At 41.1% G+C, this 14778-nt stretch overlaps 1 protein-coding gene across 1 annotated transcript; it reads left to right on the top strand.

The window, feature by feature from the left end:
• Positions 1 to 985: 985 nt before the first annotated feature.
• LOC121574947 (interferon-induced GTP-binding protein Mx2) lies at positions 986 to 7300 on the top strand. Its single transcript, XM_045222926.1, has 12 exons — positions 986 to 1279; positions 2114 to 2251; positions 2427 to 2581; positions 2706 to 2847; positions 2986 to 3175; positions 4539 to 4617; positions 4873 to 4995; positions 5080 to 5218; positions 5517 to 5675; positions 6329 to 6405; positions 6557 to 6856; positions 6931 to 7300. The coding sequence occupies exons 1-12, from the start codon at positions 1090 to 1092 to the stop codon at positions 7153 to 7155; spliced, it is 1917 nt and encodes a 638-aa protein (XP_045078861.1). The 5' UTR covers positions 986 to 1089; the 3' UTR covers positions 7156 to 7300.
• Positions 7301 to 14778: the final 7478 nt, after the last annotated feature.

The following is a 14778-nucleotide window of genomic DNA, read 5'->3' on the forward strand; positions in this document are numbered from 1 at the left end:
GGACGTCCCCAGTGGCTGCATTACAGGTGGAGATGGGGGATATGCAATTGCATATTAGGAGACAGCAGCTGGCAATTAATTATTGGGTCAACCTACAAGGACATGGGCTGTCTCATCCTGCGAAAGGGATTTTACAGGCATGCTGAGCGAAGACAGAACACAAGCTTTGGTTGGGTAATACCCAGGCGAAGGAGATGGGACTGTATGGAAGGGAGTTTAGTCCAACGGTAGCTATTCCTGTAAATCCACTATGGCTACTCCCGCCTCCAGTAGTTGATCTAGAAGTGTTGGAGAGACTAGAGAAAGATAGGAAGAGTGTTGATCCATCTGATTTGTTTAAGAGACGTCTGGATTATGTGTATCAGGATTTTGTGGCCATTTACACAGATGGTTCAAAAGATCCAAGGACAGGACGTACTGGGTCAGCATTTGTAGTGCAGGAATGTGGGGTGGAAGTCAGGAAACGTATTACAGATCATCTGGCTGTATATACGGCAGAGCTGATGGCCATACTGTTGGCCTTGCAGTGGGTGGAGGAAGTCAAACCAGACAGAGTAGTTATTTGCTCTGATTCATGTGCAGTGTTAATGAGTCTCCAGTCCTTTAGTTCACATAGCAGACCTGCTTTATGAGGTGCTACAAACCCATGGCAGGATTAGACAGATGGGTATACAGATAAGATTTGCTTCGGTCCCAGCCCATGTGGGGGTGGAGGAGAACGAGGCAGTTGATGTACTGGCTAAACAAGCACTTAGTAGTGGGGATGTTGATGTTGTAGTTTCAATGAGCAAGGCAGAGGCAAAAAGCCTGAAGTAGTCTATAGCTTTTCTGGTGAGACAGGTCCATCTAGTGTTGTAGCCTAGAAATGACGCTATGACTCACAATGAAGAAATGAAAGTGGAAACAACCACCGTAAGATTCGATTCCCAGGGATGACACTAAACACACTGAACCGGTTGTTTCACCCATTATAAAACGTGTCGAGACGTACAATCTCCTGTATCGGAGAAAAGGGACATCCGCAGTGGGTATCAGAGAGCAGAACATCTTGCTGTTTATTTCAGTTTCATCACTAAATAATAATACACCATGAATAACACGCTGAACCAACATTATGAGGAGAAGGTGCGTCCCTGTATAGACCTTATCGACTCCCTGCGCTCGCTTGGTGTGGAGAAGGACCTTGCGCTGCCTGCCATCGCCGTGATAGGGGACCAGAGTTCTGGAAAGAGCTCAGTGCTGGAGGCGCTGTCTGGGGTGGCTTTGCCAAGGGGGAGTGGTGAGTGATAATTCATGAAACTGAAATGACAAATATTTATCATCTATCAAAGTCTCAGAGAGGTTGAATAAGTGAGCCTATATTGATTTGATTATCATTTGATCTCTAATTTGTTAGGTTAAAGGGGAAGTTCACACCTACTCATTCCAGGGTTTTTATTAATTTTTTTACTATTTTCTACATTGTAGAATAATAGTGAAGACATCAAAACTATGAAATAACACATATGGAATCATGTAGTAAACAAAAAAGTGTTAAACAAATATATATTTTATAGTTGAGATTCTTCAAAGTAGCCACCCTTTGCCTTGATGACAGCTATGCACACTCTTGGCATTCTCTCAACCAGCTTCATGAGGTAGTCTCCTGGAATGCTTTTCAATTAACAGGTGTGCTTGTTAAAAGTTATTTTGTGGAATTTCTTTCCTTAATGCGTTTGAGCCAATCAGTTGTGTTGTGACAAGGTAGGGGTGGTATACAGAAGATAGCCCTATTTGGTAGAAGACCAAGTCCATATTATGGCAAGAACAACTCAAATAAGCAAAGAGAAATGACAGTCCATCAATACTTTAAGACATGAAGGTCAGTCAATCTGTATTCTAACATGCTTTAGACACATTTTCATAATGCATTGTGGTCAATGATTGATGACTCAGCAAAATGTGTCTACCAATTTGATGTCAAATGCGTTGGGGAGATCAACTACAAGCACAGAAAGATGGAATATTGCACAATTTCATTTTATCGTACTGGACATTTTTGTATATGGGCAGTTTTTCTCTAGGTTTCATTTAATCTCTTTCACTCTAACTCCTCCTCTGTCAACTCTGACAGGTATTGTAACACGATGCCCTCTCGAGCTGAAGATGAAGAGGAAGAGAGAAGGAGAGGAATGGCATGGAAAAATCAGCTACCAAGACCATGAGGAGGAGATTGAGGACCCCTCTGATGTGGAGAAGAAAATTCGAAAAGGTGGGTGCGGTCACTCTCATTGACCCACTCTCATTACCTCAAGTGTCTAAACTGAGTTACTATTCTTCACTAACATACTATTTTTATCTATACCTAAAATCATTAAAAATATATCATTAACTGTTGGTACAGTTAACTATTTCTAAGGCACCTGTATTCTTGTTCCCCCCTCCAGCCCAGGATGAAATGGCAGGCGTGGGGGTGGGTATCAGTGATGACCTCATCAGCCTGGAGATTGGCTCCCCTGACGTCCCAGACCTCACACTCATCGACCTGCCAGGCATCGCCCGGGTAGCTGTCAAGGGTCAACCTGAGAACATTGGTGAACAGGTACACCACTCCACCCCACCCTCAATGTTAGTGGGAAAACACTGTGCATTTTTAACCCCAGTCTTAGAACAGAAACCAAGTCCCCCCACGACATGTTATGTATAATAATATTTGACATTTTCAGATTAAGAGACTGATACGGAAGTTCATCACAAAGCAAGAAACAATTAGCTTGGTGGTTGTGCCATGCAACGTTGACATAGCAACCACAGAGGCTTTGAAGATGGCACAAGAGGTGGACCCTGAAGGGGAAAGGACATTAGGTAATCCACCCTTTAATATTTACTCAACTATTATGAAGCAAGCTCTTGTGTAATGGTGGTTATAAACCATGTTGACTTGTGTTGACTTTAATGAGTTAGACTTAATGAGTTAGACTTATTCCATTGGACAGGCATCCTGACCAAAGCCTGACCTTGTAGACAAAGGCACAGAGGAGACGGTGGTGGACATAGTACATAATGAGGTTATCCACCTGACTAAGGGCTACATGATAGTCAAGTGCAGGGGCCAGAAGGAAATTATGGAGCAAGTCTCACTGACCGAGGCCACAGAGAGGGAGAAGGCCTTCTTCAAAGAGCACCTTCAACTCAGGTTGGTACTGTGTGTTGAAGTGTGCTTTATGTCTGGTACACAGAGGGAAGTTCTGCTCTTTCCCCACAAGATAACAAGATTTACCAAAGATTCCAGCCAACGAGCCAGACCATCTTAAGCATGAAACACACTGAGAATCTGAGAGCCTATAGACTGCCGATAGGTTCTTATCACAGTAGGAGGCCGTTCCTTCTCTTGCTAGAATAAAATACGTACATGCTGTGTACCGACCTGGTACTGATGAAACTGCAGTTTCTACTTTTAGAATCGCAATGCTTGGCAGTGGATGACAACTTGACTTTGAGCCAATCAGAGAGCACGGACCTCCACGTGGGGGAGGCGACAGGACCCTTACGAAGAACGAATGCAATCAGAGTGCAGTATAACTGCAGTATGTTGCAAATACTGCGTCCAAAATAACACCGTTTTTTTTACTGCAGTAATTTTGCAGTGTAATTGCAGTTACAGTGCAGTACACTGCAGTTATTCTGCAATTACTGCACCCAAAATACTAAGAAAAAAAAGAAAAAATAGGGCACTTTTTCCGGTCTCATCCACCCTTTTCATCAGAATTGTTCTTCAAGCACAAAATGCTTGAAGAAGTTTTTTTTGTTAGGTTTGATAATGTGCACTAGCTTATTAGTTAGCTTCCTAACTGAGCAAGGCAGTCACACATACCTCATATGAAACAAATGGGGTGGTAATAAGTGCAGCACAATGCGCACAACACTAAATGCTTTACCAAGCTAGCTATCTGGCCACTGTAGCTAGTAACACTATAATTAAATCACAATGGATTCGTTTCCATGACGCAGCTGCCTGTAGCTGGATGCAGAGAATCAATGCAGTGTCTTTACTTGCTAGCTTGCAAATCATGCTAATAATTTAGCTAACATTAGCCAGGTAGCTAAAAATGTATCTATGGGCAGTATGCGATTATGGAGAGTGAATAAAAATCTTGCTAGCTAGTTATCTAGCTGTTGCCATCTGGCTAGTATCAACAAGGGCTATCTACAACAATAGCAACATTAGCGCAGCTAGCTAGCCAACACTGACTAGACCATAAAGCAACTCACACAGACATGCATTGCCAAGCAAACACTACTGCCACCTTCTGGTTTGAAGTATTTTAACAAGGTTGAGTGGCTGATGACTTCAAGGTCTTTGCTGTGTGAGCACAAAAGAGATTGACTGCCGACACTCTGTTCAGAGTTGCTAAGTAGTCGGCCGGGAAACATTTGTAAATTCTACCGGTGTGTCATTTTCAGATCTGTGTTGTTGTTGTCTTGTTGTCAGACAAATGCATCAACGTTTTCTGAAAGGTTTGCATTGTGTTTTCACATTTTCCCTATCCTTTATGCAGCACACTTTATGATGAGGGGCATGCCACCATCCCTAAACTGGCAGAGAAATTAACTCTTGAACTAGTGCATCATATCGAGGTAAATTCCTCTTCCATTACATTTGCTGCACAAAATACTATACCTTCGTTTTTGAATGAATGGTCTCTTGTTGTTTTCGAGTACCCAGTTGGATTGTGGATGAATTAAAAAAACTGATACACAAACATGTTTTGTGTATGATTTTTAATTACATTATGATGTCCCTGTACCTCTCTGGCTTGATGTGAATACACAGTGATGATTTGCAGGGTGTATTGTTATATGCCTTGTTTCCATGTCTTTCTTTGTGTTTAGAAATCCCTGCCTCGTCTAGAAGAGCAGATTGAGGAAAAGCTGGAGGAGACACGCACCGCTCTGGAGAGATGTGGTACCGGACCCCCTGAAGACCCAAAAGAGCGGCTGTATTTTCTGATCGATGTGAGTCCCTGAAGCTCAGAGCCATCATAGTCCCTCATTTTTAGGATACACTGACATGTGATACTTCCTCTTTCCATGTGGCAGAAAGTGACTTTGTTCACCCAGGATGCCATTAACCTGAGCACTGGGGAGGAGCTGAAAAGCGGAGACATCAATGTCTTCTCCACACTCAGAACAGAATTTGGGAAATGGAAGGCACACCTGGATCACTCAGGAAAGAACTGTGAGTGCACAATTCTCATACATCAATCAAACATTGGCCACAAACACTGGGTCAGGAAGTTTGGTAACTGAGAATTGCCATTTATGTCAATATGTTTTCTTCTCCTTTTCATGTATCACCCATCATCAAAATGTCAAATGTAGTGCCCAGATATTTCAAGACATATCATATCAAAGTTGTAGATAAAAAATAATGTAGCCTTATAGCACCTTTCTTGTGAATCCAAAATGACATTGAATGCTTACACTCACTCATTTAGTGTTAAGCTAAATGACAATGTGGATGCCTCATATTGCAGTTAATAAGAAGATTGAAAAAGAAGTGGCTGATTATGAGAAGAGGTACCGTGGAAGGGAGCTCCCAGGGTTCATCAACTACAAGACCTTTGAGGTGATGGTGAAGGACCAGGTCAAACAACTGGAGGAACCAGCAGTCAAGAAGCTGAAAGAGATATCAGGTACAGTATTGAGTACAAAGATCTCTTTTTTATTGTATTTTTTTTTAACTTATCCTGAAACCCAGTCATTGGGTTTGATTCAACTATGAAGCCACCAAAAGGATTTACATTTTCCCATCCAAGAATGTAGTCTATCTTTGAGTTTGGTAGTAGTTTTGAGTCCGACCGATGTCCGATCTTAATTTAAATTGACCAGTATTGTCGCAGCAAAGTGTTCCTGCAGTACCAGGATTTTAACGTTTAGTCCATAATGTTGCTAGCCGGCCAAAATTAGGCTACATGCAAAGTGCTTATTTGTTTATTTGGATCCCCATTAGCTTTTGCAGAAGCAGCAGCTACTCTTCCTGGGGTCCACAAGAAACACAATATATGACAAGTAACAAAATACTGATACACTGATAAACAAGGACAGTCACAGAAATGTTCAATACAACGATATACAAACAATACAACTAAACAAGTATGTGTGTGTGTGTGTGTGTGCAATACTGTTAATATAACCTTGTGTTATTGTGTGTTTTCAGTGAATTTATGTAAATCATGAAGCTCATCTGCATTTCCTGCTGTGCACGGAAATTCTTAGCAACAAAAAAGTGATAAAATGAAGATCCTACATCTGTATGTATCACAGTGGTGTTTCTTCTCTTCTCTAGATGCTGCTAGGAAGGTGTTCATACAGCTGGCTCAGAACACCTTCACAGGATTCCCTATCCTCCTGAAAACAGCAAAGGTACACTTTACATAACTTTCTATATACTTTTCCATATTCATGTCACCATTTAACCCTAAACTAAAATCGCCACAACTGGCCATCAAGTTAAACCTAAACAAGATGCGGAGATAACACACTGAATAACTTGTTTTTTGTTTTTGGCCTTCAGACTAAGATCGAGACCATAAAGCAGGAGAAGGAGTCTACAGCTGAGTCCATGTTGAGGACTCAGTTCAAGATGGAGCTGATAGTGTACACACAGGACAGCACCTATAACTACAGCCTGAGGAAGAGGAAGAGGGAGGAGGAAGAGCTGGAGGAGGGAGAGTTAGTTATAAAGTCTCCCCTTCCTTCAACTTTTGGGAGTCAGAGAGGGTTCTCTGGTGCCTCTGTAAAGAGGACTGTCAACGGCCTTGCCACCCATGCTACCCTACGGGAGATGATGCTGCACCTCAAGTCCTATTATCATGTAAGTCAAGAGTATTTACATTAGAGCTGATACACTCCTCTTCGATAGATAACTCATCCCTTTTTCTTTGCCAGATTGCCAGTCAGCGTCTGGCTGATCAGATTCCCATGGTGATCCGCTACCTGGTGTTGCAGGAGTCTGCTTTCCAGCTGCAGAGAGAGATGCATCAGATGCTGCAGGAGAAGGACAACATCGAGTACCTGCTGAAGGAGGACATTGACATCGGCAGCAAGAGGGCTGCACTGCAGAGTAAGCTCAAACGCCTGATGAAGGCACGCAGCTACCTAGTGGAGTTCTAGTATGGACAGCTGCTTGTTAACATTTAGGATGGTCTTGTCTAATGTCAGATAGCTTGGTTAATGGAAGTAGGCCTACGTGTGCATTGCATTGAGGTTTGGGGTAGACTCTGTAATCTAAGTTATAATAAAGTTACTATGCAATCAAGTTCTTTGTTATCATTTTTTTGTTTATAATATTAAACTCAAATGCCTTATGAAGGCAAGCAGCTAGCCTACCTGGTGGAGTGGAAAGCTGCCTGATAGCATTTGGGAACAGAGATGGAAGTGCAATCTTTTCATTAATAGGCAATGTATAATTTATTTTCTGATATTTTCACTTGTGGTTTATAGTTTATATTTCTGAAAATATACTTTTTATTGTTATTTACGGTGCTTACTCTTTATAATGTTTGGATGGGCATCTGGGGACAACAGAACATCAACTAACCCACTTGGCAAAAACTGGTTGAATCAACATTGTTTTCACGTAATTTCAGCCCTAGTGAAAGAATCCTATAGGATTAGTGATTTTTCCAATAGAATCGTATAGGATTCACACAATCCTACAGGATTTCATCACCTCTATCAGAATCCTATTGGAATCCTATTGGAATACTTTTCTCATATTGGAAATAAAAAGTAATCATATTGGATTCTATAGGATTCTCGCAGTCCTATAGGATTTAGTGTCACCTGCATTAGAATGCTATTGGGAATAAAAAGTAATCCTATCATACCATATATGATTCTTGCAATCCTATAGGATTTTGTATCACCTCTACCAGAATCCTATTGGAATCCTATATTGGACAACTCTTATTCCTATTGGAAATCAAAAGTAACCGATTGGATCCTATCGTTTTTTTTTTATGATTATTTTTTTAACAATACACAACATCCACATACAAACGAAAACATACAGATGCACACAAACATCCATAACATCATCCCAGACTCACCTGCTCACAACCCCATCTACAGCTCCCACCTCAAACTGCAACATTTTGTTTCTCTCCATCGCCCACACTCTTTCAACATTTAGATAATAAAGCATTTTACCTTTCCATTGTGTTAATGATGGAGGATTGATTGATTTCAGTTTTTAAGTGTGTTTTTTCAAGATGATTGACGAGAAAAGCATGGTCCAACCCATCGGGTATCTCACTGCAACCTCATATGCCATGTCTTGAAATATGCAGACAGACTGACGTTTTTTTTTCCTAAAGGTTTTTGATAAGTCTTGTAGGATTTTGTCACCCCAATTCTAATCCTATTATAACTTTTTTTTCTTAATTTAATATAAATAAAATCACATTTTATTGGTCGCATACACATATTTAGCAGATGTTATTGCAGGTGTAGCGAAATCCTTGTGTTCCTAGCTCCAACAGTGCAGTAATATCTAACAATTCACAACAATAAACACACATCTAAAAATAAAATAATGGAATTAAGAAATATATAAATATTAAAATGAGCAATGTCGGAGTCCGTAGTATAAATATATACTGCGCATTCAGAAAGTATTCAGACCACTCGACTTTTTCCACATTTTGTTACGATACAGCCTTATTCTAAAATCGATTAAATCGTTTTTTTCCCCCTCATCAATCTACACACAATACCCCATAATGACAAAAAAATACTGAAATATCACATTTACATAAGTATTCAGACCCTTTACTCAGTAGTTTGTTGAAGCACTTTTGGCAGCGATTACAGCCTCGAGTCTTCTTGTGTATGATGCTACAAGCTTGGCACACATGTATTTGTGGATTTTCTCCCATTCTTCTCTGCAGGTCCACTCAATCTCTGTCAGGTTGGATGGGGAGCGTCGCTGCACAGCTATTTGTAGGTCTCTCCAGAGATATTAGATCGGGTTCAAGTCTGGGCTCTGGCTGGGCCACTCAAGGACATTCAGAGACTTGTCCCGAAGCCACTCCTGCATTGTCTTGGCTGTGTGTTTAGGGTTGTTGTCCTGGTGTAAGGTGAACCTTCGCCCCAGTCTGAAGTCCTGAGCGCTCTGGAGCAGGTTTCATCAAGGATCTCTCTGTACTTTGCTCCGTTCATCTTTCCCTCGATCCTGACTAGTCTCCTAGTCCCTGCTGCTGAAAAACATCCCCCCACCATGCTTCATCGTAGGGATGGTGCCAGGTTTCCTCCAGACGTGATGCTTGGCATTCAGGCCAAAGAGTTCAATCTTGGTTTCATCAGACCAGAGAATCTTGTTTCTCATGGTCTGAGAGTCATTTAGGTGCCTTTTGGCCAGGACCTCAGGACCTCAGACTGGTGTGAAGGTCCACCTTCCAACAGGGCAACGACCCTAAGCACACAGCCAAGACAACGCAGGAGTGGCTTCGGGACAAGTCTCTGAATCTCCTTGAGTGGCCCAGCCAGAGCCCAGACTTGAACCCGATCGAACATCTCTGAAGAGACCTGAAAATTATATTTAAGTCGCTCTGGATAAGAGCGTCTGCTAAATGACTAAAATGTAAAATGTAAAATAGCTGTGCAGCAACGCTCCCCATCCAACCTGACAGAGCTTGAGAGGATCTGCAGAGAAGAATGAGAGAAAATCCACAAATACAGGTGTGCCAAGCTTGTAGCGTCATACCCAAGAAGACTCAATGCTGTAATTGCTGCCAAATGTGCTTCTACAAGGCACTGAGTAAAGGGTCTGAATACTTATGTAAATTTGATATTTCCGTTTTTTATTTGTGATAGATTTGCAAACATTTCTAAAAACCTGTTTTTGCTTTGTCATTATGCGGTATTGTGTGTTGATTGATGAGGGGGGAAAAAACAATTTAATCAATTTTCGAATAAGGCTGTAATTTAACAAAATGTGGAAAAAGTCAAGGGGTCTGAATACTTTCCGAAGGCACTGTAAATGGTCCATTTGTGAGATTGACTTGTCATTTCAGTAGGCATAGGCTACAAACTAAAATCTGGGTTTATGGAATGTAGTCCCCTGTAGCTCAGTTGGTAGAGCATGGTGCTTGCAATGCCAGGGTTGTGGGTTCGTTTCCCTATGGGGGGCCAGTATGAAAATGAAAATATATGCACTCATTAACTGTAAGTCGCTCTGGATAAAAGCATCTGCTAAATGACTAAAAATGTAAAAATGTAAATGTAATTCAACTTTGCCATGGTTTGCTTAGATAGATGAAGGTACCCTATGGCCTACATCTTATTTCAGATAGTCTACAGTAGCCTACGCAAGAGGTAGACAAGATGTAAACTGAACGATTTAGCAGTTTGCTTAGTTCAAATTACCAGGCTCATTTATTCAATATGAATAGCTTGGCGATTTCAAGGTAAGAAGTGTTTCCCAATAGCCTTCTGGAATATGCTACTGAGGATGGGGTCATAATTTCAATCACAGAATTAAATATGAATAAGTATATGAACACTATGCTTGTCAACAACAACCAGTGTTTATTTTTTATTTATTTTTACCTGTAGTCTAATTTGACTGACTGTTGCCATCAATCTAATGCGTTCTAACAACTGATCGGCAATTGAGATAGAGCTTTGATAATTTCCCATCTATTTAACTAAACATGGCCATTAATAATTGCATAATAACACAAGGCTACAACAACAATACACTGAAGTTATAGGCTATCTATTCAATCCGTTTGCCAGCTCCAGCTAGGCTACACGAGTGACACAAATTGATTTGCAATGACTCCAGTGATATAGTCATTTCAACAGATTTATTGTATCAAATGGTAGCCTACAGTAGCCTACAATTGCATATAAATTAATAGGCTACTTGACACCGTTTTCGATAAGCAAAATCGACATTAGAATGGAGTTTAAACCACCTCCGAGCAAATTATCTAATGCGTTTTAGTAGTTTCCCAGTGTTTTGTTGTCGTTATTTGTTGATGCGCACATCAGTTATAGCACGATGGGAAAATTTAAAGTTAAATAGCCTGCCTACAACTGGTAAAAAGTTCTCACGATTTGCGCGTGCTGCTCTTGCGCCTTTCACTCACTTGACTTGCCAATAGTGGACTAAAGTGCCTGCTGTAGTAATCTCTGAACACACACACCCTTGTGCTAGCTAAGAAACTACTGTTAGCCACATTGTAGCCATTTGTATGTCGTTTTTGAGTCACTGTATTGTTATAGCAAATTATAAATGTTTTTTCTTGTTTGTTATTGCTAAATATATGTGCCTTTATTATAAGTAAATCAACCCTGTTTTCATGATTTCTGGTAGATCCCCAGAAAAATCCTATGAGATTATGGAAGCAGTCCTATTCACTTCATTTTCAACTGAAATATGGGCGGGGTCTGTTGATTTTGTTTTGTGGGGGACTTCCGGTGAAGCACTTCTGGCCAGTAGTTCGCAGCTAGCTAGCTAACTAACTCGCTATCGCTTCTCACAACTTACCAAACATGGATTCACGCAAAACGGACATTTTATGTTCGGTAAGGGGATTTTGGTATTTGGTATTTTATTAGGATCCCCATTAGCTGTTGCAAAAGCAGCAGGTACTCTTCCTGTGGTCCACACAAAACATGAAACATGACATAATAAAGAACATTAATAGACAAGAACAACTCAAGGGCAGAACTACGTAACTGGCAGAAACGGAGCTGTTCATGGAGCAGGATGGTTTTGACCACCACATTTTTTTGAGATTGGAGTGCAGTTGTGAGGCGCCTTTTGATTTGCACCCACCTCCTAAGGATGAGGTGTCTCTTTGTCTCAAAGCATTGAACTTGAAGAAACCACCAAACCAACCCTTTGTTTGTTCCTATCACTTCGTGGACATAAGGCTGACTGAAGAGCATCCTTTACCTGAGAAGTGGCTGGGCTATGATGCTCCAGTACAGACCAGAAGGCGACGTGTCATCAGGACATCAACAAATACAGGTACTGTAGCTATTATCTAGCTGCTACTCGCTAGCTATCGTCACAGATGGGGTGTCCTGAATCAGGCAGAAGTTAGCTAGCTTAGCTAACTATGTTAGTAGTAGGTAGCCACTCCTAAGTCCTAACATACTGTAACTAGCTAACTGTTGCCTAGCTTACTCACTTAGCTTGCTAGCTTGGGGGCAGCCCATCTGATACAGGGTTGCTAGCTAACTGTCTAGCTAGTTAGTCCCTACATTGTTAGCTATCCAACAACTTCTGTCTGACAATGTCTCCCCAATGCCATGATTATCCCCATCAATGCTGGCATGCCACTGGTGATGCTCATGAAATGTCTAACTAGCTAAATTGTTAAACGTTCAAGTGTTTTCATTTTTTTTAACCTAACCATGACCAGTAGGCTGTCTGTGTATTTTATTTTGTTAAACTTGTGGTCTCTCTTATGTTTGTTTGACAGATGAAGACAACTGGTGATGCAGAGTCTGATCTGAGTGTGCCAATGCCACCGCAGCATAAAGATGCTGATACTCAATGGGAGGTTCCAGCACTGACTGATCACAGCTACGTGTCAAGAGAACCAGTCAACAAGCCCACCTGCCACAAACAAACCCAATGTGGTGGTGCAGAGTCATTGACCCACACCATCCTGAAGAATGACACTAGCTCAGTGTTGTATACTGGCCTTCCTCTTAGTGTTTTCTTTGTCCATGTAGCATTTCTGCAGAAATTCTACACGGCTAACTTCAAAATGCATATCACTGATCAAATACTGATAACCTTGATGAAGCTGAAGCTGAATCTACTCCAGGGTGAACTTGCTGAACTCTTTGCTGTGTCCCAGGGAGTAGTGAGCAGAATCCTTTCCTACTGGACTGACACAATGGAGGAGCACATGAGGATCTACATTCCATGACTGCCGAGGGAGACAATCCAGAACACAATGCCTCAGTGCTTCAAAGAGAGGTTCCCCAACATCACTTGCTTCATCGACTGCTCTGAAACCACTCTTCAGAAAGCACACAATATTGATTCCAGAGGTCATACAGCCACTATTATTGCAGCAATACTCTCAAGTATTTGGTTGCCATTGCTAGGCTGGACAATAGAACGAGTTAAAATTCACCCAAGGCTGAAGAACGGCAATAGAACGTTGGCAAGGCTGGAACACTAGCGCGAGCCCATAGCAAATTAATTGAATCGAACGTTCGCAGAGCCTATTTTGACTGGGATTATGCTTCGAATTCCATTTCGCCTAAATGGCACCAAAAAATTTATACCTTTTCATTTAACCACTACAATCTGTTCTTAGGACGAAACTGAAAAATAACAACTTGTGTAGAAAGTAAACATCCACACCTGGTGTCAACTGTGCTTATGTCTGCATAATGAGAAAAATGGCAACTTCTATTTCTTGTCTAGCGATCGATGACAATGGAGTACGCTGCCCAGCCTTACATAATTAGAAAGAGAAGATTGTTGTGATTAAAATGGTGTCCTACTTGACAAAATCAAAATATACACATTGCGAGATATTAGGCAAAATATTCCAGCATGCCTCTCCATAGGAAAACAATGGGGGAGCGCAGCGTTCCAAGGGCAAAAGTATTTTGCCGCTAGCGTTTGACAACAACTGAGTAAGCTGCCCAGCTTTACATAATTAGAAAGAGGAGATTCTCATGATTAAAATGGTGCCTGACTTGAAAAAAATTCCCTAAAACAAGGTCTGTTTTTTTCGTGATTACTTCAAAACTACGTCAAGCAGCTGGGACATATGGTAATGATGAAACTGGGCTCCACGGCGGATGCAATGAACTAGTTATCAGAAAAAGTGTTGTTAAAAATTGAATGTGTCCAGCCTACCATTGTTCCATGTGGACTCATTATGTTCATTTCTCCTGCATATGGAGGCAGATGCAGTGACAAGTTCATCACCCAAAACTCTGGCTTCAGGGAATACCTTAGGCCTGGCAATTAAGTTATGGCAGACAGGGGCTTCACCATCCGAGATCTGCTGAATGAGAGGAAGGTAAACCTTGCCATACCAGCCTTCACTCAGCTGTCTGACGAGGATGTCACAAGCACGAGAAGGATAGCTAATGTGCGCATACATGTTGAGAGTTATCAGACGACACAAGGTGTTCAAAATCCTCTCCCAGACTGTTCCCATCAATCTGACACACAAAATGGACAAAGTCCTTAGAATCTGTGCAGCACTTGTTAACATGCAGGGTGAGATCATCCACGAGGATGCCGAGTGAGCAGTGAGAATGTTCATACATCTGAAATGTTACTTTATACACTATAATTTCATCCACATGATACTGTGTGTATGTATATATATGAATATAGTTTCCTGTTTAATCTGAATCATTTTAATGTTCCTACATTTAAAATGTACTGTAACTTTGCCTGTTCCTGATTACAGGCATCCACTAGGTGCTGCTATCATGCCTTCTTAAATCTATTTAAAATACATTTTCTTCAACACCAAAATGTCTCTAACAGACCAAGAGGGAAGACAACTGTTTATCAAGTGCCACACTGTTTTGTTCATTTGTGCCCTTAAAAACCAAACACAGAATCAAACTGAAAACACATTTGAAACCCTTAGACATGCCTTCTCGTCCTTCATTTTAAAATGTTAAGTATCAAAGAAAATGTCAACATAGTGGAATTTCATAGTGTTTTTATTAACACCATAATTTGCCAAGAGCAAGATGAGTTACGGTATGCTTAGATAAGTTCATGAAGTG

Source organism: Coregonus clupeaformis, chromosome 10 (genome assembly GCF_020615455.1).
Source record: "Coregonus clupeaformis isolate EN_2021a chromosome 10, ASM2061545v1, whole genome shotgun sequence".
NCBI classification, from domain to species: Eukaryota; Metazoa; Chordata; class Actinopteri; order Salmoniformes; family Salmonidae; genus Coregonus; species Coregonus clupeaformis.